General features: G+C 41.7%; 1 protein-coding gene across 1 annotated transcript in view; it reads right to left on the reverse strand.

Annotated features, from left to right (window-relative positions):
• Window positions 1-29: 29 nt before the first annotated feature.
• Window positions 30-26100, reverse strand: part of obscnb (obscurin, cytoskeletal calmodulin and titin-interacting RhoGEF b) — a 49189-nt gene continuing 23118 nt past the window's right edge. The window contains exons 42-81 of the mRNA XM_053438093.1: window positions 20786-21052; window positions 20013-20282; window positions 19102-19371; window positions 18497-18775; window positions 17806-18063; window positions 17360-17626; window positions 16985-17257; window positions 15179-15445; window positions 14684-14959; window positions 14296-14568; window positions 13697-13987; window positions 13541-13570; window positions 11520-12863; window positions 11124-11405; window positions 10791-10872; window positions 10554-10675; window positions 10272-10469; window positions 10109-10141; window positions 9914-10012; window positions 9568-9786; window positions 9391-9424; window positions 9252-9304; window positions 9046-9144; window positions 8034-8090; window positions 6857-6996; window positions 5978-6178; window positions 5799-5875; window positions 5542-5712; window positions 5248-5407; window positions 4951-5067; window positions 4667-4831; window positions 4415-4573; window positions 4150-4327; window positions 3921-4034; window positions 3658-3825; window positions 3382-3484; window positions 3135-3264; window positions 2888-2981; window positions 2663-2705; window positions 30-2206 (exon numbers count right to left, since the gene is read on the reverse strand). Coding sequence (XP_053294068.1) covers window positions 1114-2206; window positions 2663-2705; window positions 2888-2981; window positions 3135-3264; window positions 3382-3484; window positions 3658-3825; window positions 3921-4034; window positions 4150-4327; window positions 4415-4573; window positions 4667-4831; window positions 4951-5067; window positions 5248-5407; window positions 5542-5712; window positions 5799-5875; window positions 5978-6178; window positions 6857-6996; window positions 8034-8090; window positions 9046-9144; window positions 9252-9304; window positions 9391-9424; window positions 9568-9786; window positions 9914-10012; window positions 10109-10141; window positions 10272-10469; window positions 10554-10675; window positions 10791-10872; window positions 11124-11405; window positions 11520-12863; window positions 13541-13570; window positions 13697-13987; window positions 14296-14568; window positions 14684-14959; window positions 15179-15445; window positions 16985-17257; window positions 17360-17626; window positions 17806-18063; window positions 18497-18775; window positions 19102-19371; window positions 20013-20282; window positions 20786-21052 — 8756 coding nt within the window. The 3' untranslated portion in view covers window positions 30-1113. The remainder of the gene's footprint in view (window positions 2207-2662; window positions 2706-2887; window positions 2982-3134; window positions 3265-3381; window positions 3485-3657; window positions 3826-3920; window positions 4035-4149; window positions 4328-4414; window positions 4574-4666; window positions 4832-4950; window positions 5068-5247; window positions 5408-5541; window positions 5713-5798; window positions 5876-5977; window positions 6179-6856; window positions 6997-8033; window positions 8091-9045; window positions 9145-9251; window positions 9305-9390; window positions 9425-9567; window positions 9787-9913; window positions 10013-10108; window positions 10142-10271; window positions 10470-10553; window positions 10676-10790; window positions 10873-11123; window positions 11406-11519; window positions 12864-13540; window positions 13571-13696; window positions 13988-14295; window positions 14569-14683; window positions 14960-15178; window positions 15446-16984; window positions 17258-17359; window positions 17627-17805; window positions 18064-18496; window positions 18776-19101; window positions 19372-20012; window positions 20283-20785; window positions 21053-26100) is intronic.

Here is a 26100-nt window from a genome sequence, read left to right on the forward strand (position 1 = left end):
ACACAAGACTCTAACCAGCATCACCACCACACATCACTAAAGCCTCAGATACTCCAGTCACGTTTGAAATTGCATCGACAAGGTAGTGAGCTCTAATACAAACGCACAAACATTCACTTGAAATCAGATATGACTACGATGGGTCGGGTTAATTTACATAAACAAATAACATGCATCCACTCGTCTAAATATCTATCACATACATGTTAATGTCCCTGTGTTATCCTGTGAGTCCACGGGCCGTTGCTCTGCATCAAAAACGTCTAAAAAGCGAAGTTCAACATTAAATTCATAAATATCTGAAGAGACACGGTTAGAAATCTGATGTGAATCAAGTTGTTATAAACGATTCTTGTATTAATCTCATTCACACCCAAAGAAGTGGAGAACCTCGTCGGATTTGACCACGGTGACCATGATCTGAGAGCACATCTTTGATTACAATTCGACAACTCTGACCTCAACAGTCACCAAAGCTCTGTTGTCAACTTTACATAATCAGTGTTGTGTATTTAAATTAGATTAGTACTGAAAAAGACACGTAGTCATGACGTCATAAACAGTCAAGAACTCTCAACGTTTGCTGATCCAGGAATTCAAGGCACTGCGAATGTACAAAAGTCAAACTGCAAAGTGAATATCTAAACTAGTGATGACTATAGTCAAAGTTAATGAAGATCCTACATAGATCGGGTTGTATTAGTAGGTCAATACTTATGATTTTCAGGAGAGAAACATGTTTAATTTTACAGAATCGCTCTCAGCAACAGACGTTCTTTTCGTCAGTAAAATGTCAAACCGTAGTTTCTTGTCTTCTGTCCATCGTGTGCGTTGTACAACACATCGATGACACGTAGCAGTTGTAACAGGACTGAAACCTGCTCACAGTGACACACCTTCATTTTCCAACTCACCTGGTCGAAAGAGACCAGTCTAACCGTTTGACGAGAAGACTCAGAGGATGAGCCTATTTTCTGATGGGAAGCCTCATAATGGAATGGTCTGTCAAATGCAGTGAATATTTGCTTCTTTTCTCTGCTCTTTTTCATCAGGTCGGTAGAAATGTCCCCATTTAAGACTAAGGGTCGTGGTTCCAATTTTAAAATATTGCCTCTACTGGTTTGGATAATGGTGATCTCTAATTTGAAGAACGACTGGGTTTCCCACTGATGTGTATCCGTACGTCTGAGTTGATACTTTGGTTTTAAAGCTCTGCTGCCCGCCCTCGACCCTCTGCACCTCCGAGCAGTAGGAAGGCTGCACCTCCAGCTTTGCGTGGCTCACTTGGATGGGGACGCGCCTCTCGGTCCTGGGCCTCGTTCCGCTGGCATGAGGGACGGAGGAGGAGGAGAAAATGCTGCTGGGGAGATGCTCCTTGAAGCGACTGAAGAAGCTGCTCCTCTGCCTCGGCACAACGGGCCGGCCCACGTTGAGGAGCACCGGCTGCCCCACAGCGGAGCCACCGATCTCCCTCTGCAGCACAGAGATCTCACAAGGCTGTTCGGCAGGAGCGTTGGAGGAGCCGTAGGACTCTCCTTCCTCTGGAACGTAGTCCTCCAAGTCCTCTAGGGTCAACACACGATCGCCTGATTTCAGGATGTGAGGCTCCTGCTCTCTGGATAGAATGAGGTCGTCATCGTCATCTTCAGGCTCAAAGATGACAGTTTGCTGATCGTCCAGGTCGTCGCTGTCGTCTCCAGCTGGACTGAGGACGGATGAGAGCTCATGTGGCTCCGCAGAGGGAGCGTTGCCCTGCACCTCCTCCCAGGAGAGCGGCTGGATGCTGACGTCTCCGTGCAGCTCGGCCTGCGCCTGCTCCACCAGCGTGTTATTGGAGTTGTTGGTGTTTGGGTTTTCCAGTTGAGACCTTTTGGGTCTGGAGGAAGCGGCTGCCCGATCAGAGACTGCAGGTGAGATGCCTCTCCTCCTGGGCAGCCTGGGAGATTTATTGACCTTGTACTCGATGACCTCCTCTACCTCAACCCACCTGGGTTTGCTCTCCATGGCTCTGGCCTCAGCGCCCTCGGGCTCAGTGACGTAGAGGGTAGGGATAGTGGTCTTTCTTGGAGTAGGCACCCTCCTCAGCCTGGCTGCAGCGGGCTCTGGGGTGGAGGTTTCAGAGCGGTGGGCTGCAGTAAGAGTCAAGCCGGGGGACCTGTGCCTCCTCATACGAGGGTTCTTCACCACGGTGGTTATAGTCTCCTCGCTGGATTGAGAAGACGGAGAAAGATCATATTAGAGCTACTGATGAAGATATTCTGTGCGAAACACGGAGTTGTGCCGGTTAAAGAAGACAACACTCTGAAACCTGCCCCTCCTTTCATCAGCACTGTGTCAGAATTAGCACTCCAGCTTTAATTACTACACAGCGTTACGTTCATGGGGCCAGTGAAAGGAGCACACACATGCACAAGTGCTCCAAATGTCCTCCTAGCCATTGCTATGTTTTAGCAAGTGGATATCTATGCACCAATAGAAATATTGTCTAGATCACCAAAGCAAACTACTGCTCTAGAAATCTATCTGGAAACAAGAATCCCGACTTTAGCACCTTGTCTGATATCAAAATATGAAGCTAAAATTCTCCAGAACAACTGTCTAAATGTCCCACAGCTCTGTCACATTTCATGCATGAGGCTCATTTTGACCGAGTCACACTTACATGATGATGGTTTTCTTTGGTATTTTGGTTTCCTGCTCAGTGACTAGGGAAAAAGTGGAAAGTGACAGATTTAAAAGACAAACACAGATGATCCGTCTAAGCTAAGTTGAACTCTAAAAGAACACATCTAGAGTTTCAACAAATTTACTCTTGTGCTGTACAGCTGTCTACTGTTTCAGAACCCTGGAAAAGATGATTATACCCCTTTATGTTTGGATACAGTACCTTCAATAGTGATGGCCTGTTCACCAGTTCGGGCCAGAGCAGAGGGAAGAACTAAATCTGCTGCACACTTGGCACTGCCCAGTCGATTGGACAGCTGGAAACAAAAGAGAGATGTTTTAATGATGAGTTATTGTTGCCAACTCATTAGAGTCACATCTTGGTGTTTAAGAGTTTGAAAGTAATTTTTTTCATATTCTAAAAGAGCAATTGTGATAGGATTCAAATATAATGTGAGTATTATACCGACCTCACAGTCGTAGTGTCCCAAGTCTCTCTCTGTCAGGTTCTTTATTATCAGAACCAGCACTCCACTACGGAGCTCACTGTAGGTCTGGTACTTTTCCTGGTCAGTCAGCAGGCGGCTGTCTTTGAACCACCTTGAACAGGCAGAGATTAATATGCAGTTAGACAAACAGATTTCCATGAAATATAGTACATTTAATCAAGTAAATGTTCAAGCTTTATATGAACAAAGAGAAGTGTGGTGTCAATACCTGATCTTGGGGTTGGGGGCGCTCTGTATGACACAGGTGAACTGCGCGTCCTCACCAGCGACAAAGATAGCGTTCCTCATTTTATTCACAAAACGAGGAGGTACTGCCAGAAACACATCATGTACATTTATTACACGTTTAAGCATCAGAAAAAAGTCTCCAGATTGATGCTCTCTGACCAAAGTTTGACTTATTACAGCTATTTTCAATGATGCATTATGGTTATAAAAAAAACGTCTGCTTTTTTAGGACACAGTCAAACCATATGTCACTTACCCTGAACCGTGATCTTTCCAAGAGTGCTGGCATTGCCAGCTGAGCTCGTGGCAAAGCACATGTACTGGCCAGAATCATCAGCTGTCATGTTGTCCAGGATCAGTGTGCAGGAACCATCAGGGTCCTCGATGATGATGTGATGAGGATCTGCCTCCACTGCACGTCCATCTGTATCCAACATGTAAACCAGGTTAGCCAGGAACTCAGAGATTAAAGGCCTCAACTATTTGTCTCCATTAATCTATGGTGTAAAAATCTCATACCCTTGTACCAGGTGACTGTAGGTTTGGGCATTCCAGTGACTTTGCAGGCCAGCTTCACAGTCTGTCCCAGCTCAGCTGTGCAGTTTCCAAGAATTTCATCAAAGTCAGGGGGACCTAGAAAAACAGATTCATCATAAATGGTAATGAGATAAACAAGGTAATAAGAAAGGAAACGAAACTTGTATTGTGTGTGTGTATGCATATTTGTTAGTGTGTGTGTCCAACTCACTCCATGCAGGCATGCTGTATCGCTGCTGCAGTTCCCTGAGGTCTCTCAGCCATGAGTTCTTGATGGTGATAGTTCTGGCCTGCAAAGTGTACTTCCTCACTGAGTCCTCCCGTTCATGCCAAATCTCAAAGGCCCTGTCATCACCCTCCACTGTCTCATTCACATCAATGTTGTTCAGCTGCAGCAAGAAGAAGAATATACACAATATTAGGAGAGATGACAGTGAAGTAGAATGTCTCAGGGAAGACAGTGTGATTATATTTACCTTCATCATGTTCTTAAAGACATATGCTTGTGTATCAGCGTTGCTGTCTCTCTTGGGTTTGCAGATTATACAGTAGTTCTTAAAGAGGAACACGTGCCGGTGGTGACCTCTAGAGGACGACCTAATTCCAGGAGCTCCCTCCCACACTTGAAATGGTCCCTAGTGCAAAAAAAACAGATTCATACACTGTCAAACACAAAATCAAGCTCCTATATTCTTCACTAAGTTACCTCATTATAAATTATGTCCTACCTGTCTAATTGGCTCTCCAAGTACTTCCAGTGTGGCGGGATAGTTCTGGATCATGGTGACATGGTGGGTGTTCTCAGAGCGCTGAGGGAGAGCAGACACCATCGCGTACGCTTCTTCCAGGAGGCAGCAGTTCTGACCATTTCTCGCCTTGTTTCGAATGAGCTCCTGAGGACGTATAAAGAGAAGTGAAACTTGATAGTGATACAGATCTAAAATCAAATGCCTTACACAACAAGTCATGAATCCTAACAGGCCAGCTGCATATGCTGAGTCAGACTTGTCACCTTGAGGAAAACCTTGTACTTCTGAATCCTCTCCAGAGGTTGTTGCAGGTAGGCGTTGATGCTGCGTACAGGGGGACCTGCAGGGTCTGCACCAGCCTGCTCTTTCTCACTGTACTCCTAAAGTGTGATGAAAGAAAGATTTTTTATTTATTCAATTTAAAAGTTACACACAGTTTCAGTATAATTTGTATACTGTGGTAACAACATAAGGGGCTATCGTCCTGACACAATGCAAAATCAACAGTCAAGCAAATAGCAAATGATAGCTCTGGTCAAACATGAGCAGAGCTGTGTCACCTTGAAGAAGCGGTGGACAGCCTTGTCACTGACTGCTGATTCTGCCTGAGGCTGACCAACAAGATACTGGAGGTACTGCTCAAAGCCCGCCTTACTCCTCAGGAAGCACATGGCAACATCATCATCTGTCTCACAGTCGTTCAGCGTCGGGAGGAACGCCCTAAAAACCGTATTGCGGAGAAATTAAAGCAGAGACGATAAAGAAAATGTCTCTTTTATACATAATTTCAGAAACATTTGTGCTGTTTAGCAAATAATTTACTTAAATGAGGCCTGATAAAGAGGTGAGCTCACCTGCCGTGGAAGGACTTGATATCATCAATGTTCCTGAATATTGTTTCCTTTTGGCTGTTGACGTCAGGAGGTGCATCAGGGATGTCTGCGTGCTTCATGTGATGGGAGGTAAAGAAGTCGACCTCCTTTACAAACTCTGATTCTCCATTTATCATCTCCTGGATCAGTTGGCTAGAGACATGAATTTCAAATGATGATACTTTCTTTGGCTCCAGTCTTTGGTTTGGGAGTGTAGACAATAGATAAGCTTTACTTACAATAATTTCCTCTTGTATTCACCCTCAGAAACCTCCTCTGCACTTGTCTCTGGAAGGTCACCCGCATCAGCTGAGAGCTGAAAAAACACATTACCTTTAATATCGTGGTCTTTTAAAGGCCTCAAAACACTGAGTGAGGTGCATGTTGTTGGATCAGTGAATGAAGTCTTGTGACATACTTTTAGTTTCTTGTCCAAGTAGGCAGGTGAGACCCAGCCTTGGCGGGATGGTGTCATTTTGGTCGGTTTGGTTCGGACCAACCATTTGAGTGGATGAGCCGAGTCCAGAACCTCAACGTACTGTCCTTCCTTCAGAGAGATCGATTCTTTGCTTGCTATGGTGGGGTTATAGTCCGCTGTTGCCACGTAGATATCAAACATCTGTAAAAAAATATATGTACACATGAGGTTTAAAAAAAAAACTGTTGTGATAAGATTACACAAACTTGGTATTCTCTGAAGCAGCTTATTCTTGAACAGTTTTAGTATTAGTACATTCCTTCCATATTTATTATTTGGTTAGATTTTTTAAATGATTCCTTAATTTCCCAAATAAAAGATTTGAATTGCATATTGATATTAAGATTAGATCTTTTGATTGTGTTTCCATTTGTTTGAGGAGCTGACAGACTAGACAGTGTAGGTATGAGCGTTTAACAATTAACTAAAAACTGATAATTTCAAGTCAAATTTTGAATCTGTTAAGTATCACTGTAATTTAAACATTTTACTTCAGTAAATAATCTCTTCTAGAGATGGTCTGCTTGTATTCTACCTCTGATTGTATTTTATGTTCATTCTGAGGCTGTAGTTTGTGGTCTACTTGTTTCTTATACTTTTCATCTCCATTTATGTTCATAAGATGCTAAATACAACATCATTTGTAATTCCAGTCTTAAAATCTACCATAAAATTAAGTCAACACACAAATTACTTAGGGTGGTCAAAACAAATTAAACACAGCAGGGATGTTATTTAATCAGGTCTTAATCAGATTAAATAATATGAATTATAGAATAATGTTATGGTCCACGACTCTTGGTGATTTTCATATCTCACCTCCCCTCTGGCGTCGCCCTCATCCGACTCCGAGGAGGAGTCAGCGATGAGTGAGGGAGGACGAGAGCGACCGTGATGAGGTGACGGAGATGGAGTCTTGGTCTCATCGTCACTGTCACCGCCAGGTACACGTAATGAAGCTGGGGAGAAAGGATGAAGGGAGGTGATCACAGGAACACAGGAAAGTTTCACAGAGAATTTAAACATGTGGCATTAGCCTTACATTGCTGTAGAAGTTATTAGTATCCAAAGCGCTCAATTTCTCAGCTCAAAGCCACATTTCAAGAAAAAACTGAGTGCTGCATTTATTTTAATGTTTGCATGATTTCAGATTTCACAGAAATTTTTATACAGATAAAAAAAATCCACAACAATAACGTCACTTGAAATATTTCTAATCACTATTGACTGTGTTAGTGTTGTCACGACATGCAAAAGAAAACTACAGAAGAGCCCAAAAGAATATTGTCTGAGCTCTTCACATACATGTCTGTGAACATGTATTCAAGCTAGATGTTGAAACCATACACTGTGAATAAAGATGGATGGCACGTCTCCGCTTCCTCCATCTATATAGAAAAGAGGCATTTGGAGCATATTGCAATTGCAATCGGGGGGGATGGAGCCACAGTATCGAGGTCACGCCGATACACACACTCAACAATCGCGAGTCAATGTCAGGCGACAGTATCAAACAACCAAACTTAGCAGAAACATACATCAGTGTTATAACAACTACATAAATTGAGAGGAACCATCTTTCAGAAAAATGTATTTGACGTGTGGTCCATGTCCCATCCACTAACAGAGAGGAGGTGGGGTTTGTTATCATTACCATGGGCAGCCACCAGGGGGCAATAACAATGCTTTGGCTTCACTTTTGATGAGCTGTTTATGTGTTGTCCATCTTTACATACAGTCTATGGATGAAACCAATTAGGAAAATTCTCCTGCTGATGCACAGACAAGATAACATGTAATAAAAAAAAAATAGGCAATCTTTTAAATTGTAGTTTAATAAATAACATCTGTTTCCCTTGATGTATAATACACTTATGTCAAAACTGTTTCTGTCCAAACTGCTTGTGACCAGGTTCAATGAGAGTGTCTCCCTGAGTCATGTTCCTTGTAGAAAAAAGTATAATTATTATGAAGCTGATGCCTTTAGGATACATACTGGTATTTTTGGGCCAAGATTTCATCCACTGGAGCACTTCGTGATTCTGTAAGCTGTCTGAATAACAAATTAATGGTTGTATTAGCATTGAATTTGTTTGGTGGATGTAAAAGTGGTGAAGGAAAGATGTCTGTGTGAATAGATTAGAGGTTTTGAGTCACAAACACATGGATAAAGCAAAACATGCTGAAGAAACAAGCACAAGAAAAGCAGCAAAGACGTCTGATAGGTCTGGTGTCAATCCTAAATGTACTGGAGAGTGGATTCAAATCCAAGAATTGAAGTGTTAAATCTTTCAACGGAATCAATTCTTGGATTATCAGAATGAATTGACTGAATTCAACCAAACCTGACTGTCAGAACACTGTTTCCAACATATAATAATTCACATGTAATATGTGGATTATGCATTGTTAGCATCAGCAAAGCCATTCACAACAGCTTGCATGTTTCTTATGCAGTATCAGAAAATGACACTGAGGTTTAATTATAGGGAAGGGATAGGTGCCCTGCAGGTTTTTATTCCAACTACAGATAGAAGGAGTTGATTTAAGAGAGGAGTTTCCTCTGGTTTGAATGAGTTTTGATTATAGGGCTTTGGTTAAATAAATCTGTTATCTGTTATATGACCTTTAGCTTGCTTCATGTATAGTGAGTAAATGATTTCACACCGAGTAAGTGATTTTATCTCACCCCCTTTCTTTATTGTTATTATTAGCCGAACATGCAGGTTGAGTGTTTATCATTTACTGGCTAATTATCATCTCTGGAGCTGGAATATCTTCCTGTGACCATATTATAAAATAAGCAGATTTTCTTCAACTGAACTAGACAATACATTTGATCAACTATGATTCAACAACAAAACATTTAATTACTTTAAAGCGCTAGTTTTATCTCGGCTTTATCTGAGTCTAATTATTTTAAGCTTTTTTAATTTTCTATTAAAATCTGAAACTAATAATCTAATGTTTTATTGTAAAGATAAAATTGATCCATAAAATAGACTTACCTTGAGTTATCTTGGCTGATACCATTTCAGTGATCTGGGTGGTGAGTTTCATAAGGAATTCCTCTGTTCCTACTTCACCTAGGTATGGTACTTTTACCTCTTAAGGTGGAAAACAGGGGACAGGTGAATAACAAAGAGGAAAGAAACACCATAAATATGGTGCATTAATTACCACAAACAAAGATATAACAATAAATTAGTCTCACCGTTTCCACTGCTAGCCTCTCCCTCTGGAGGACTGATTGTAATACCAAGAACCCTGAGGGGAATTAAATGGTAAATTAATTTTCCAATATGGTATATCTGTATACACATTTCCATTCGGAATTTCAAAGAAAAACTTACTCTGAGGCTTTAATCTCTTTCTTTTGTTGTGATGCTACAGAAAAAAGGGGGACACATACATTTGATTACTATCAAACCCAAAACAAACTCTGAGGCAGTATAAGTCTAGCTTGTAGATTTAAGATCCTCTCATGACCATCATAAATTACACATTAAGTGCTCGGATGTTTTCCTTACTCTCATCCACCTCGAGGTGGGCCGTGCAGATGGACTGTCCTGCTCTGTTCGTAGCGATACAGGTGTAGGCGCCAGTGTACTCTGTGCCAACGTCCATCAGGATGAGGCTGTGCTGGCGTCCAGAGCCTGCTATTTTATACCCCTTGGTATCAGGCTTAATCCACAGGACATCCTCCAATGACTCCTCCTTTAGCCAGGAGACCATGGGCGTGGGAGACCCTGAAAGGTAAAAGGTGAGTATGGTGAACTTGGAGTACAATGCAAAATGATATAGAAGACTTAAGAACACATTTAAATCTTGAGTCACGTTATTGAGATCTGATCCTGGGATAAGAAGTGAACAAACCTTCTACTTTGACAGACAGCGTAATGCTCGCTCCTTGTTTCACCTTCCTGTTGCTGAACCTTTCAAGGAAGCGTGGTGGCACCAGAGGTTCTTTGGAGTCTGAGGACAGTGTAGAACCAGAGCACTGTCACATATAATATAGTATTTTAAATACTAACATACCTGAACCAAATGTGTAGATAAAAGTTAAGTTACCTTTCTTATCTAGTGGCATCATCTCCCCTGGACCTGTTACACAACACAAGTGTTACTGTGTCTGTGAACATCTTAATTACAATTTGTAAGCTCTTAATTATTTTAAATATTATTTCTCCTGCTCTTTTTGTTTTGTCAACACTTTCAGCTTTTGCATACATACCCAGAACCATCAGTCTAGCGGAAGAGTAAGCAGAACCCGCTGAATTAGTGATGTAAACCGAGTACTCCCCCATATCGTCTTTCTTCACCTCCAGAATCTCCAGTCCGTGAATATCTCTGTCTGTTCGTAACAGGATCCTATTTGAGGGCCGCAGAGGGTGGCCATCTTTGAACCAGTACAATCTGGGTTTTGGGAAGCCTGGGAGAAAATAGATATTATTCTAAAAGGGTTGGCAATTTTGTGTTAGTTGACATTATAAGACCATTTAAAAAAAAAACTTACCTTTTACTTTAAGTTGCATTTTAGCAATAGGTGAACCTGGACAAACACGGACATCATGAAGCTCCTCCACAACTTGTGGTAACTGATCATCTTCAGCCACAGACTCAAAGGTCTCAGTTTCCCTGTACGAGAACAGCAGCACAGATGTCTTCATGTATTAATGTCATGTTAATATTATAAGATACATTTATTAAAACATCTATCTAGAACTTACTAAACATTTCATAGTTTATTCACCTGGACATGTAGCCTTTGGCACTGACATATGAAGACGTCTCAGTGGCATCAGCAGCAGTGTCATAATCTGAGCTGCAAGACACTGATGGAAAAGGTTGATGTTCAGCATTATACAATCATCAGGGACATAAGGGACAATGTGTTCGTCACTGTGTTTACATCATTCTGTAATTTTATTTAGAGGCAGTTTGAGCCTAGGACTTTTAATTAAAAAAATAAATTTGTGAAGAAAAGTAGCGACTGATAAGTAAAACAGATAAATACAACTACTGTTGACTCACAAGAATTGGTAAAAGATACATGTATTTGTGAATATTATACATGTTCACTTACTGTCAACCCTGAGTTCGGCTTTAGTGGCTGCGAGGCCGCTGCTGTTTTCAGCTGTGCAGCGATAGACACCCATATCAGTGGGCAGTACAGTGGTGATGATGAGTTGGTGGCAGCCCTCAAGATCTTCATTTATCATGTAATGGTCATTTTCCTCTAGCACTTTGCCATCTTTGAACCAGCGAACAGTTGGTGGAGGTTTGCCAATCACAACACAGTCAAAGCTGACTGGATAACCATCTGGAACGTCCTGGGTTTGTAGCTCTGTCAGAAAAACTGGGGCAGCTGGATAACAAGACCAAGAAGAAAGTGAAGTTTAAAAAATGGCTGAATAAAGCATGAATCAGCACTGAACTGTATATGTCGTTAGGTATGTTTGTCTTGAGTACAAAGTCTTACCCTGGGCTCCAGCCATGAATGCAGGAGGTTGTCTGTCTTGTGTGGGGGTCTGTGTGCCATCTTGGATGTAGCCAGCCTTTTTGATTCTCAACTCCACTCTAAGAGGCCCCGCATCCTGGATGTTTGTCTCTACAGGAACCCCGTGGATAGTAAACATCTCCTGGAACCTCTTAGAGGCGACCTCAGCCTCTGTCCGTGAATCAAAGCGAATGTAGATGTAATTATCATCCTCACGGTAAGACTGAGGATCTGGGGCTCGCAGGTCTCCCTCATCTGCACTGACAAATGGTTCTTCCTCAACATCGGGTGGGAGACATGTGCGCAACAGGCGGCGGAGACGTCTGCTTGCCTTCCTCAGTGACTCGTCCATCTCACTGCCCGAGGAGCTCTCAGGCTCACTGTCCGCACTGTAGCCCACCGTCAGTGGGCGTCTCCCAGAGGATTCTCTCACTGTCCCTACTGTGACCTTACCGCTATGAGAGTTGACTCCATACTTGTTGGTGACTTCACAAGTGTAAACTCCCGTATCCTTTGTGGTGATGGCAGTGATGACCAGTGAGCAAGTGCCGTCGTTATAGATATCAATATGGTGGTGCTTGCCATCCGTTAGTGGTTCACCATCCTTCAGCCAACGCACCTTTTCAGGTTTACCTTCCGCCACACATTCCAGATGGATGGTGCCATTTGGTTCTTTGGTCTGATCTTTGAAAACATCTTTGAAGACAGGACGCATGTCCTTACGGGCCTTGTACCCCTTGAAGGCAGCTTGAATTTTGATGGCAGCTTCTCTGAGCTCAGGCTCATCCTCTTTACTGATCTCCATGATGTCTGTCTCCTCTGTAGTCACCTGTTTATTATCTGTCTGATGAACTGTGGTTGTTTTCACTTCAGTTTGCTGCACTGTTTTCTGATCTGACATCTGGAAATGTGCAAAGAACCTCTCAGTGGTCATTGTATGTCCTTCATTGACGGCTGTGACAGAAGATGTGCTGCTCGTCTTGAGGTAGGACACAAGTGTTGCACCCCCTGAAAGAGATTGATCCTCAGAGCTGGTGACCAAGTTGGACTCTGTCTCCTTCTTAGACACAATGGCCTGCTCCTTCTCTACAGATGTTGTTTCCACTTTCTTTGAGGACTCTAGATCCTTCTGGTCAGATTTCTTTTTACCACCTTTACCATCCTCTTCAGGTTGTTCAGTGATGGAGTCCAAAGTAGGCTCTCGACTCATGCGACGTTTCTTAGCCGAAGCCTCCCACAGCTCATGGACATCACCTTCCTCAGCAGCCTCTGGAGGCAGATTGGGCTGCCCCAGGGCCTCTGCCTCTTCCTGTTTTACCTCTGTATCTATAAACAAAATACAGTTTTCATTCTTACATTGAGAATTGTTTTAAGACATTTTTTCTTTGAGAGGGATATGAATGTAGAAGTGTTTAACTACAATACTACATAACAAATACATTGTCTTACCTGGAGTAGTTGGTGGCGGTGTAGGTTCCTCTGTGTAACATAAAGAAAACAAACACACATCATATAGTTCAGTCATTAACGCAATAATAAGCTAACTGTCTTGGTGGGCATTAGAAATGGCGACTTGACAAATAAAATCCACAGTGCTCATTTGTTTTCAACATTTGTTGAGGTATAAAATTCATTTTCATTTCTAAGTTTTGTGAGTTATATAAAACTGCAGGAAAGGTTGTTGAGTGGGTGGTGTTTATTTAAAGGTAGGCTACATCCATGGTAACGGCACTAACTACTGACTGTAGATGAGAAACATCATGGCAAATTACATATTCTTAGATAACATATCATAAATTTCTGTCACATAATCATATCTTAAGAGCTGTACAACTGAAGCAAGTGTTATGATCCATCAGTAAAGGCAGCTCAAGAATTGAAAAAAACTAAACTTGTTTAAAGAAATGTGTTCTTTGAGAGGAATATGAATGTGGAAGTGTTTAACTACAATAGAATTTGTAGGATACATTTAAAAAACCTACATAACAAATACAGTGTCTTACCTGGAGTAGTTGGTGGTGGTGTAGGTGCCTCTGTGTAACATAAAGAAAACAAACACATCATATAATAGTTCCGTCATTTAAGCAATAATAAGCTAAATGTCTTGCTGTGCATTAGAAATGTTGCTTTCAGATGAACTGAACAACACATCCACTCACCCAGCTGCACCGTCTGAGGCAGCTCGACAGAATCTCCAGTCCCAGCTATGTTGATGGCTGCCACTCTAAACCTGTAGCCACTCTCGGGGATAAGATTCTCAACCAAAAACTCTGTGTTACACACAGGTTCGGGCTGACACGGCAGCCAGAGGGCGCTGTCTACCAGTCGCAACTCCACTCTGTAGCCAAGAATAGGACTCCCTCCATCATGTAGCGGAGTGAACCAAGAGAGGGTTATAGACTCTTTGGTCTTATTGAGGACTTCCGGGTCCTCTGGGGGATCGGGTACCGCTGTGGGGAAGAAATGCAGCTCATATGAACACTGAGGAAAAAATACACAGAAATCATGTCAACCTTTCAATGTCCGCCGTCAATAGTTATATAAAATCAATTATTGATATTACATATGGACTTAAAAAGGTCTGATAAAATGCAACGATGCTCCTAGATGGAATTGAGCTGAGGATGCTGTCGTTATTTAGTACAGTATGTGTCTTTACCACTATTCCGTGGTATGAAGACACAGAGGTTTAGATGATAAGATAATGCCTTTGTTCATTTTATTAATTTATAAATGTATGAACTTGACAAACACTTACTGATGATAGTGAGCTTGGCCAAAGAGAGAGCATCTCTAGCAGCAAATGTTATTTCCTGCTGGGGCAGAAGTGGTGCACGTCTCAAGACAAGGCGATAGGAGCAGCCGTCAGCCCTCATAGCCCAGAGATCGCTGGGCTTGAGCTCAACCCCGTTAGCATACCAGGCTACTTCTGCCACGGGGATGGGTTCAGTCAGCTCGACACAAAATTCAACCTTCTCTCCTACGGCAGCGACTTTGTCTTCCAGACCCTTCACAACATCCAGCTGCCATCCTAATGATAGAAACCCATAGAATTGAACGTTAAAGAAACAGTTAAAGTAATGAAATAGAAGAATTTGTGATTCATACATGATTTTTATATCTTCAAAGTCTTCCAGCGTTCTCACCCTTGACAGAGAGCTGTGCAGATGTGGATGATGTCCCAGCTTTGAACATCACTGTGCAACTGTCTTTAACGTGCAACTCCTTCAGCAGGAGCAGGTGACGACGGCCACTCTCAAATGACACAATCTCAACATTACGAGATTCCTTCACTGGTTTGCCATCGAGAAACCAGTGGCAGTCTTTGTTCTCGGGGCGAGACAGGGCACACTCGAATAGTGTTTCCCCTCCATCGAAGGTTTCTGCATTCTCCAGGCCCTGAACAATAGTTATTGGTTTCCCTGTAGAAGACAACAGGAAAAAATGAAGAGAGAAAGAGCACCGTCAAAAAGGTTTTTCAGACAGCTGCAATGTTAAGACATCAACTCAAATGGGATTTTGCCAACACACAGCACAGTCTTTTTGATGATCATTTTATTTGGCCAAAGTAATGTTAGCTTTTAGGGAGCAGAGGAGATTCCCTAAAGGTTGGTGGTCTTTCCATGTGGAGGGAAGCTCACCTTCCACATGAAGTGAAGCTACCACACTGGTCCCCTCTGCCTCACAGGAGTATGTGCCCTTGTCCCCAGTGGACACACTGCTAATGTACAAGCGAGCCACATTCCAGTCCTGCTCCACCAACACCCTTCGGCCATCAGGCTGCAATGGCTGCCCGTCTTTCTTCCACTGAGCCCTGACCGGCCGTGAATACTGGCAGATGAACTCAGCCGGTTGGTTTTCGACCACACAAAGGTCCTGCATCTCGCTCACCACTTCAACCGTGGGATCTGAGGTTGGGGTCAGGGGTCATAGGGTCAAACCTTGACCGTGAGATATAACGATATATACAATGCAGGACATGCCGGATGACAGATGGGCTTTATAACCACCAAAAGTAGATTCACAAAATGTTCATATGTGAATGACATTAATACTAAAAGATTGTCCAATACAAATGACATGTGCCATCGGAAAATATGTTTCAATTTTCACTGTGACCAGGGTATTGTATCGTATAAGTATCCAGGGGGGTCAAAAAGCCCAACAGTCAAGGTTCAGGGTAATGGTCACAACCAAAGGCCAAGAAGAGCTGACAGCTAATGAGAAGTCAGGGTATACAAGGACAGAAGTGATGGATCAGGGAGGCGTAGGTAGGTTAGCAGTTTTAGTGCTTGAGGGTTAGGGCCATGGCTTAGTGCGATGGGACAGAAGGTGGATTAAGAGTATTCAACAGCAGCTGGCCAGCATGGATTGGTGAAGCAGCACTTTACCAACACAGCATTTGTAAAAATGGATCAAACTCATCACCAAAACCAAACTTAATATATTATTTACTATCTCAAATCAGACTCACTCATTATTTATATTACCAGGGCATATTTATATTCTGTTAGGGCTGAACAGCTAACCATATAATAATCATGATCCTGCATTTGGCTCTTAAAATCTTAGCAGCAGCAAAAAACCTAGGAGATCTTTGAACCAACAACAATATCCAGTGTAGGCAGCAGCCTCAACACAAGACTGACCAAGCTGTCAGGAAAACTAGGATCAACAGCGACTTGACAAATGAAGTCACCAGTGCTCATTTGTTGAAGTATGAAATTCCTTTTCGTATCTAAGTTCTGTGAGTTATATAAAATTGCAGGAAAAGTTGTTGAGTGGGGAGTGTGTATTTTAAAGGTAGGCTACATCCATGGTAACAGCACTAACTATTGCTTAGATGAGAAACGTCATGGCAAATTACATATTCTTTCATAACATATCATATATTATCACTTTTCGCAGCCCGAATTACAGCACACTGCCAGGATCTAAGAGAATCCAAAAAGAGGAATAACTCTAAATAATTGTTTCTGTTAAAATTAATGATTTATTGGTGTCTTGGTTTAGATGCTACTCTGCTCTACTCCAACCAAACTTTGCTGTGGTGCTGCATCCAGTTGTAGGTTTTAGTTGTGTCAAAACATATGGCACGAAACTCAATATTATAATTATCATTATTAATGAAATTAGGAAAAATGCTTCTCATGCATGACAGATCACTGAAATGTCAAATGTCATAAATTAAGTTATTCATTAATAACTTAATTTACACTTAAATTAATTTATTAATTTACACCAGATTTTTTTGATGCAAAACAGAGATGATTCAGTACATTTTAGTCTTGTGTGCCTCTTAATTAATAATAAATATGATAAATGCCAATTCCTGAACTGTAAATTGGAGTTACAACATCACATACTTGGATTAAAAATAAGCTGCAGGGTTAAAAAAAGAGTTACTGCTTCTCACAGTCTCTCAAGGTTTTCTTGCAACATGATACCTTTGACTAAGAGCTTGGAGCTTGATGTTAAACTGCCAGCTTTGAACGTGACAGTGCCAGAGTCGTCTGTGGCCAGGCTCTTTAAGGTCAGTGTGTAGATGTGGCCCTGGCTCAGCCCTATCTCACTAAAAGGGCTGTTTTCCAACAAGGTGCCATCCAGCCACCACTGCACCTTGCCTGGTGCGATAGCAGACAGCTGGCAGGAGAAGGTTGCCCATTCCCCAACAAAGACGTCGGTGGTCTTAAGACCACAAACAATGAAGACTTCTTTCACTGTTGAGTGAAAAATACAAACATGCACACACTGAGCCTAAAAACGTACGACAGAAAGTGCACAATAAAAGGACGAACACAACAGTATTGTAGGAAGGCTACCTTGCACTGCCAAAGAAGCCGTAGTGAGCTGGTCTCCTGCGTCACAGGTGTAGTAGCCACTGTCTTCAGGATCCGAGTTACTTATACAGAGCTCTCGAATGCACCCTTCCTGCCTCATCTTATACTTCTTACCGGGCTCGAGGACAATGCCTCCTTTCCTCCACTCAACACAAACACCTGGCTTAGATAGCTCACAGCGCAGGGTAGAATCATCACCCTCTACGGCATCCTCGTTCTTAAGCTCTTTCCGGAAGAATACCGGGGCACCTGGTGAGAATGTAAAATGGTACAGTTTTGCGTCAGATGTTGAAGTGACAAGATCATCAAGAACATCTCTGAGGGCCTTAATAAGAAAGTCTTGCTGATGCACACAGATGCCAGACTTGCTGTGTGGGTGAGGGAAGTGGAGGTTCAAGAATATTTTTAGAGGAAACATCATTTTTTACCTTCCACCGTCACCGTGACCTCACATTGTACATCTCCAGTGTCACACGTGTACACTCCTGAGTCCTCAGGCAACCCGTTGAGGATACAAAGCTGATGGAAAGCTCCATTCTTCTTCAGGTCATACTTGAGACCAGCTTGGATGGCCACGTTGTTTCTGATCCAGGTGACTGTGGCCTTGGGGTCAGAGATGGTGCAGGCCAGAGTGACAGTTTCACCCTCGATTACCAAAGTGTTGTGCGGCTTCTCTACGATTTTCACTGTAAATGTGGAAAACCCGTAACGAGATTTATTATCAGAATCATTTATATGTAGTCTTCCTTTGCTCTATAGCTTTTGCATAAATTTTTAACAAATACTAAAGCATGCACGGTTTAGGATATGCTACCACTAAGTAAAGTGAATCCCTAAATTTATCAGAAATAGATCTAGTGTCATTAAATAAATCATAATAAGACCAACATTTTATAATTAAAGTACTGAAAAACGTAAGAGTTAAGTACTTTGTCTACTTTAGTTGTATTAGTGTAACTAGCAAATCTTATTAATTGATGTTAAGAATGGAGAATACAGTTAGAATGTTGAAGATGACGGTGCCAGCAGATTTCCATTTGCCAAGACAAAGCTGTTTGGTAGTCGATGGAGATGGATGTGAGGATTAAATTCTTCAAGTGACCAGGTCATCCTCTTTACCTTTGGGTTTCTCCTCCACCAGCAGACAGGCCACAGTTTTCTCTTCTCCCACTACGAAGGCAACATCTCCTGATTCCTCCGTGGTTACCATCTTCAGGGTCAAACGATGTACTCTGCCCTGGCTGCTCATTTGATTCAAATCATTATTCTGGAGGAGGTTGTCCGCGAGCCACCATTCCCCGTTTGTCACGCCCGAGTGTGACAGCTCAACTTCAAAGACTGCATCCTGCCCAGTGGTGACAGTGATATCGTAGAGTTCTCGGATGATGCGCACACGCTCTGATGGGGGAACGGGATGATGGTCAGTGATCAGACCTTTGCAAACCTTCCAGAAGCCATCTACTATGAGGGTGTATCCGTTATAAATAAACTAATTTAATAAGACTAAGTTAAAATACTTTAAATTAAACCAAAAACTAAATGTATTTCCTGCATGCATAACTTAAATGTTATGACTCCAACCACATTCAAATTCAAAAAGATAGACAGTCTACAACCGTGAAATCCGAGAGAATTAACGTGATCCACTACTTAGGAATGGCATGGATGGATGGGAAATGAACTTCGGCAGGGATGCAGATGAGAGGACATAGATGTGCTGTTACCTTTCACAGTCAGGGTAGCAGTGCTCTTCTTGTCCCCTGCTTGGCTGGTGTATTCTCCACTATCCTCCACTTTCAGCTTGTGTATAACCAGGGTGTGAGTGGTTCCTCCCTGCACGATGGTGTACTTCTCCCCGTGGGTGAGTTCAGACGAGCCCTTGTGCCAGGTTACCTTGCAATCAGGGCTGGATGTTTCGCAGGACAGGGTGACTTTGCCTCCTTCTGTGGCCTCTTGACTTTCCAGCTCCTTCTTGAATAACACTGGAGCAGCTGCTAGAATTAATTAAATTAATATGAATTAGGATGCTTTATCCAACACTTTTCAGATGCAAACAAAGCCACCACAACACATAATGTGCTCAGAAGTGACCTTACTTATAACCACAATATCCATAATTCCATACAAAGGACACGCTTAAAACAGAACATGAACAGCACTGTTAAAGGTCCATAGTTAAAATACACCTAAAAACTAAAAAAGGGTACTGTAAAACTTAACTGCGCATTAATCATTTATGGTCGTATGCTAAAATATTCAGAATATAAGAATGAAAGGGAAACATATTGATCAGCACAACAAATATGTGGTTAGGAAATGGGAATGGCGTTATTACAAATGCAATTGATAGAGGGTTGATCAAAATATACTGTAGAAATACGAAGGGATATGCTGTAAACACGTGGTGTGAATGAGAAAGTGACACGATAGTTGAACAAGTCAAACAAAAGTGAAAGAAAAGCCATTACAAGTAAATCACAAGAATCCAGGTCTTGGGATTTTTTGTAGGAACTTTTTGAAAAGATAGAAAGTTGATGTCCAAGGAGACAGATGACAGGAAAGAAATGAACAGAAGTCCAGATGTTGCTGTAGAAGCACAAGACTCTTGCCTCAATGGGCATAATGTTTCTCTTACCTCTGACTGTGAGAGAAGCCGTTGAAGTGTGGTTTCCCACAGTGAAAGTAACTGTTCCTGAGTCGGTTGTGGTGACACCTCTGAGTGTGAGGCTGTGCACTCGGTTCTCAGTCTTGATCAGGTTCATTTCATTATTCTGTAGTGGGACGTCCTGGAGTTTCCACTGGGCCAGAGGAGCCTCGTCATGAGAGAGCAGACACTCAAAGTGGACATCTTCCCCCTCATAGACAACTGAGCTCTCCAAGAATTTCAGTATGGTAATCTCGACCTCTGTTTGGCAAATACATTTCAGTAAAATAGTTAGATATTTGTCGTATGAAATCAGAAAATGCTTGACAAAGATATAGCTGATGTTTTGCAGGCTATGATCAAAGTGTGATTGAACTCATACAGATTTTTGTCAAGCTGTTATTTAAAACCAAGTGAAGATAAACAGAGTAGGGTCTGTTAATTTTAGTGAAGGGGAAGGAGAGATGGGTGCAAGTGATGACATCAGATCAGTGATCGAGCTCCACAAAAAAGTGCTTTGCGTATAGGTGAACAAGTGAACGCAGTGAACGGGGAAAACAAAACCACAGGTGGGATGAAAAACAGTGCTTGAATATGAAAATGCAGTCAAGAAGACCCCACACGTGATCTCAAGATGATGGATTGATACATTTCAAACCCAAGCGTTGCTTTGTGAGAAGACAATCAGCAAGAGGGAGTGATGAGAGACACGAAGAAAGACGTGACTCCAGAGAGAAAGACACTCTTACAAAGACAGAGCCTACCATGCACAGTGAGGACAGCTGACGTCCTTCGACTGCCTGTATCACAGGAATATTCTCCAGAGTCAGCTCCTTGCAGTTTATAGATGACAAGCTCGACTACAGTCCCTTCCTGTTTCAGGTGGTACTTGCTGCTGGATGCCAGCTCTCTGTCACCGTGCCTCCAGACAACAATTGCACCGGGTTTTGTGGTCTCGCAGCGAAGAATAGCGATCTCCCCTGCCTGTCTTTCAACCTTCTGCAGCTGAGTTTTGAAAAAGACAGGCTGGGCTGCAGGGGAGGAAAATAAAGAATACTAAATTAGGGGTTCGAGGGGAAACTGGTACCCCATATATAATAAAATATATATAGCAGAAGTAGAGCTATCCAAATCTTTTAGTCTGAAGTTTTTATCCGCATGTTGAGTAAAATCCTTAATTAAGTATAACAATGTTTAAAGTGTAACTTAACCGCGAAGTTTAGGCTGAAGTGCCTTTACCCTGGAAATTTAAAATATGCAATTACAGTGCAGTTCTGGGATGATGGGGTTAAGAGAAGCCAACTAACTCCTTCGTGCATTGATTGTGTGTCTTTGTCAACAGCTCATCATGAGCCTCTGAACTGGGAAACTCAGTCATCAAGAGAGAAACAATATTCCTTGTAAAAGTATCTCCACAGCTCTTAAAATGTGAGTCTGTGGATACGTAATTTTTCTATAAATGGGTCATTTTGCAGTTATTGCTTCATCAATATACTCAATTCGCTCACTCAACTCTTTGATATTACTCCTCTCCCACAATCTGCAGAATCAGATTGCCGGACTCTTAGATCTACTACTGTTTTATGCGAGGGGTTGCGAGTGAACCTCCCTCCAGATCAACCAAAAGCAAAATACAATTGCAATTGCCATGTTTCAACCAATAGAGGGCAGTTGCGATACATATTTACCCATACAAATGTACAATTCAAAGTCTTAATGATATGGACCTAAATTAATCAGTGAATTACTAAATTAACATATACATTGGTTTAGGGGTTTAGTTACTCTTTAAGCATACCTTAAGTATCAGAAAGAAGAAGCCTCTCCTGTGTGTTTGATTTTAAACAATAATGTATCAACAAGCAATATTATTTAACTTCAGATAAGGTACAGGCTTATCTTATTATACAGCGTAAGCACCTAATATCCAATGTGTATTATTCACAGTAATAAAAAGCACAAGTCATACTAGTTACAAATGTAACTCAAGTATCTCCACTGCAAACAACAGTTTCAGGCGTACCCATCACAGCTAGATGTGCAGTGCTCTGACGTCCACCAGTGTCACATGTGTAACTCCCAGAATCCTCTGGATCGACATCATGGATTAGCAGAGTGGCAATTTGTCCCGTTTGTCTAATTTCATACTTGGCACAAGGACAAAGACCAAGTTCTCCTTTCTGCCACTCCAAAGAAACACCAGGTTTAGAAAGCTCACAGTGCAGTGTGACACTGTCCCCCTCTTCAGCCGTCAGACTTTCCAGCTCTTTTGTAAATATGACTGGGGCAGCTGATGGATGAAAAGAAAGAATGGCGACGAAGAAATAGAGTGAAATGAAGAAGACTGACTCAAGAGACTAGAGGACAGAATACGATGACGACACAGTCTCCATCCTACCATTTACTGCAACAGCAGCTGAGCTTATTGCGTCCTGTGAACAGCATGAGTAGTTTCCTGTGTCTCCAGGTGTCAGATCATGGATCTGCAGCACATAACTGAATCCTGTTTGTCTCATCTGGTACTTTTCTCCAGACGTCAGGACTTGACTTCCCTTCTTCCATTCGACAGTGAGTCCGGGTTTAGAAAGTTCACAATGCAGAGTGACACTAGCTCCCTCTTCAGCCTCCTGGCCCTCAAGGTCCTGAATGACTGTGGCTGGAAGAACTGGGGATGATCGAATACATTGAATAAGCTGTCCATGTTAACCAGTTGGAACCCTCACGATTACAGTATGGATACTGTGTAAAAATAAAACACTTACCTGCTTTTAAGTAAAAAACTAAAATAAAACACATATGTATGCGTGTATTGATATGTACATACAAGCACACAAATGCATTTGTGCACGTAGCAGCACTGATGCACAGCCGATAAACCCTGCTCTCATTCAAACCAAGGGGCCGACTAAATGTTTAATAAGGCTCTCAATCCCAGCTCACTGGAGGCAACAACAGTCCAGAACACAGAATATCAAGCATTCACAATCAAATACCAAAAGAGCAACAACAAGATAGACTAAATAAACAACATAGAAAACCCCCACTCAGAAATCAAAGAGGAAACAATATGCAGATTGCAGACGTCACAAAAATATAAATTTTACTTCAATTTGGTTTTCAGCTATTTTGATTCTGGCTTTAGAAACAGCATTAGATTGTATCTCTGCAAGTGTAGTGTGATTAATGTAATTAAATATCTGCTGTGAGAAACACTGACTACCATAAACGCAAGAATGAAAGAGGAATTCCAAATATAAAGCAACAAAGAAAAAAAAAGAAAAAACACTGAATGCTACAGCAAGTAATTGATTCAAGGATGCTCCCAATGTGCAATTTCCAACTCCTCAACGAACAAGAACAAATGAGCCAGATTGTTGACAAAACTTTGAAGACACAAAGATGCTATGTCACATCATAGCAGTCTGATATCACAGCTTGTGTTTTGGCAAAAACCCAGCAAACAAAAAAAGTACTGAACAAAAACAGAAAAACGTCCACTTGTTACAAACGTACTCTTGGGGTTTACTTATTGAACCACCACATACCTTTAACTCTCTGTTTGGATTCCTGCTTCTCAGATTCAGCTTTGGACGTCACTGCTGAAGCTGAGGAATTCTCTGTTGTAACTGAAGTTATTTGTTGACATGAAACAACAGATTTCAAAATCAGCTTAAATCTTCACGAACAGACGGAACAATGCAGCAGCTCGAAAGCAACGTGCCACAGATTTTAGAGCCACAAAGTCCGAGACAAAAACCACAGGGACTTGATTCAGAGACTAGAAGCAAGACGGAAGAGTGCCATGACCAAGAACTTTCTCTCCAACAAGGGACAACAGTAACACGGTGACAAATGGCAACTACAAACCACGTAGATGAATATTTTATTTAGTAAGCTAACATTAAAAATAAGGTTAATTTCTTCCTCAGCTTTGTTTGGTTTTTCAGTCTGTAAAACTACAGCGACTGGAGCGTTTGATTGCTTCACTGTTGCAATGAAACATTGAATAAATCTCATCGTCAGTTTACATGTGTCTTGCATAATTAAATTCACCCTAATCCTTCATACTGCTGAAATGAACTTCAATCACTAACCTATGAATTGAGCTTTCGAATGAGATGAATATTTATGAACTACACAACACACACCAGTATACACACCCAAGCCCAAGCACAGCATCACAAGCCGCTGTGCACGGTACAATTAACAGAGCAGCGTGACTTGGGTAACACCACAACATGACAGGTATCAACTGCAAATGATAATAGCTGCTTCAGAATTCTTGTTCATTTTCTTAGTGCATCACTTCCACAAAAAAAGCACAAGGAATTGCAGTGCAAAGACAAATATTACATATCAGCTATGGCCAGATATTAGCACAATATCCAACTCAATTGAATTTAATATTTTCCTGTTTATACAATGAAATTCTGTGAAAACTAATTTTACTTTCAATTATTTTGTACTTTTCAAAATCCTTGCAGCTAAAGCCAAACATCTAACAAGCGTAATTCAGAAAGACAGTAGACAGAACACCAGCATCTGGTAACACAGAGCATTCAAGGCAGTGAGGAAGCAGGAAGCTATCCAATACCTTTTACTGGCTCTTTGGTCCCCTGCTTCTCTGTATCTTGTTTCACAGATACTCCTGCAGACGTCTTCTCAACTGGGATAAGACACAACATCAATTTCACAATCTAACAGTGATGAGTCCCTGAATACTGTCCACCAGAGCCAGCAAAGCACGCACAGTCCTAAAACACCCAGTTAACCTTGCTTACTCTCCCTGTTTACAGTTCATACTGATAGATTTTGTGATGTTACATTAAATATATCCGTGTCCACCCAGTAAGTGTCACAGGGAGGGTAAGCAGTATCTCTGCCAATGAAAAGCAAATGGAAATCAATAAAGCTACAAGCTGAAACAATTAAAGGCGCTCTCCTCTATTCTCTCACAGATCATTATCAGCAATCGAACACAGAGAAACAATCTGACACAGTGCTGCCATAAACATAGAGCATTAAAACGTTCCACATCCAACACAAAGCTGCAGTAAACAAGGCCTTGATACAACTGGACAAACGCAACAACATATAGCCAAATATATGAGAGCTGATAAGAAAATAAAGCCTCCTTCTTGATATTCAGTAGGCAAAACAACAAGATGCACAGAGAGTATATCTGGACTCGCCTGCTGACCCTGTATTCTCCACTTCTATGGTTTTAAGTGTGCTTATTGCCTACAAGCTCTCGCTCTAAAAGTAGGAGGCAGTATTGACAGATGTCCAAGTATCCAACCAGCCCCATGCAAACAGGTCTCATTACCTTCACCTCCCACTTTCAGCTCTTGTGAATCCCTCTGAATCTCCTGTTTGAGGAGCTGCAGTGAAGGAGTCTGCCCAGTAGATACCAGAGTCACAGCTATGAAATTGAACACAGCTTTGTTACATGTATTATAATAATTGAGTCTTAAACATATTAAAGCAGCTAGGAACAACTGTCTCCTGCCTTTTAGACCCCAATGTATCAGCTGAAAGAGGAGCGAACGGCTTCACAGCTAAAGGAAAACAGTTTGAACACAAATTGCTGAAAGACACTTGAACATTGATACAACTTTACCATAATAACTAAATATCACCTGGCTTAAATGGCTCAATAAATTTCAGAAACCAACAAGGACCACAACACTGTTGAAACCACGAAACAACACAAAGACTGGCTCCTCTGGTCACAAAGACAAATACAGTTTATGGACCAGCAGACACACATTACCAGGAGTCAACAACACCAGCAATAAAAACTAAAATATCACATAGAACACACAAAAGAAAAGCAAACAGCATCACAACTATGATGACAAAAAAGTTGCATCCTCTGTGGTTTGTTTACTAAATTTCACAAAAGGAAAATAAAAGAATTGATGAATAATTAAAAAAAAAGTTAAAAATTCAAACATTGCGGCACAGAGCACTCTGCAGAAAAGTGTTTGGGGAAATAACATCCAACAACAACAACAACAACAACTTCACAAACCACAACAACAAAGACAACCACAACAAAAACAACAACCACAACAAC

Source organism: Pleuronectes platessa, chromosome 13 (genome assembly GCF_947347685.1).
Source record: "Pleuronectes platessa chromosome 13, fPlePla1.1, whole genome shotgun sequence".
Classification (NCBI taxonomy): Eukaryota; Metazoa; Chordata; class Actinopteri; order Pleuronectiformes; family Pleuronectidae; genus Pleuronectes; species Pleuronectes platessa.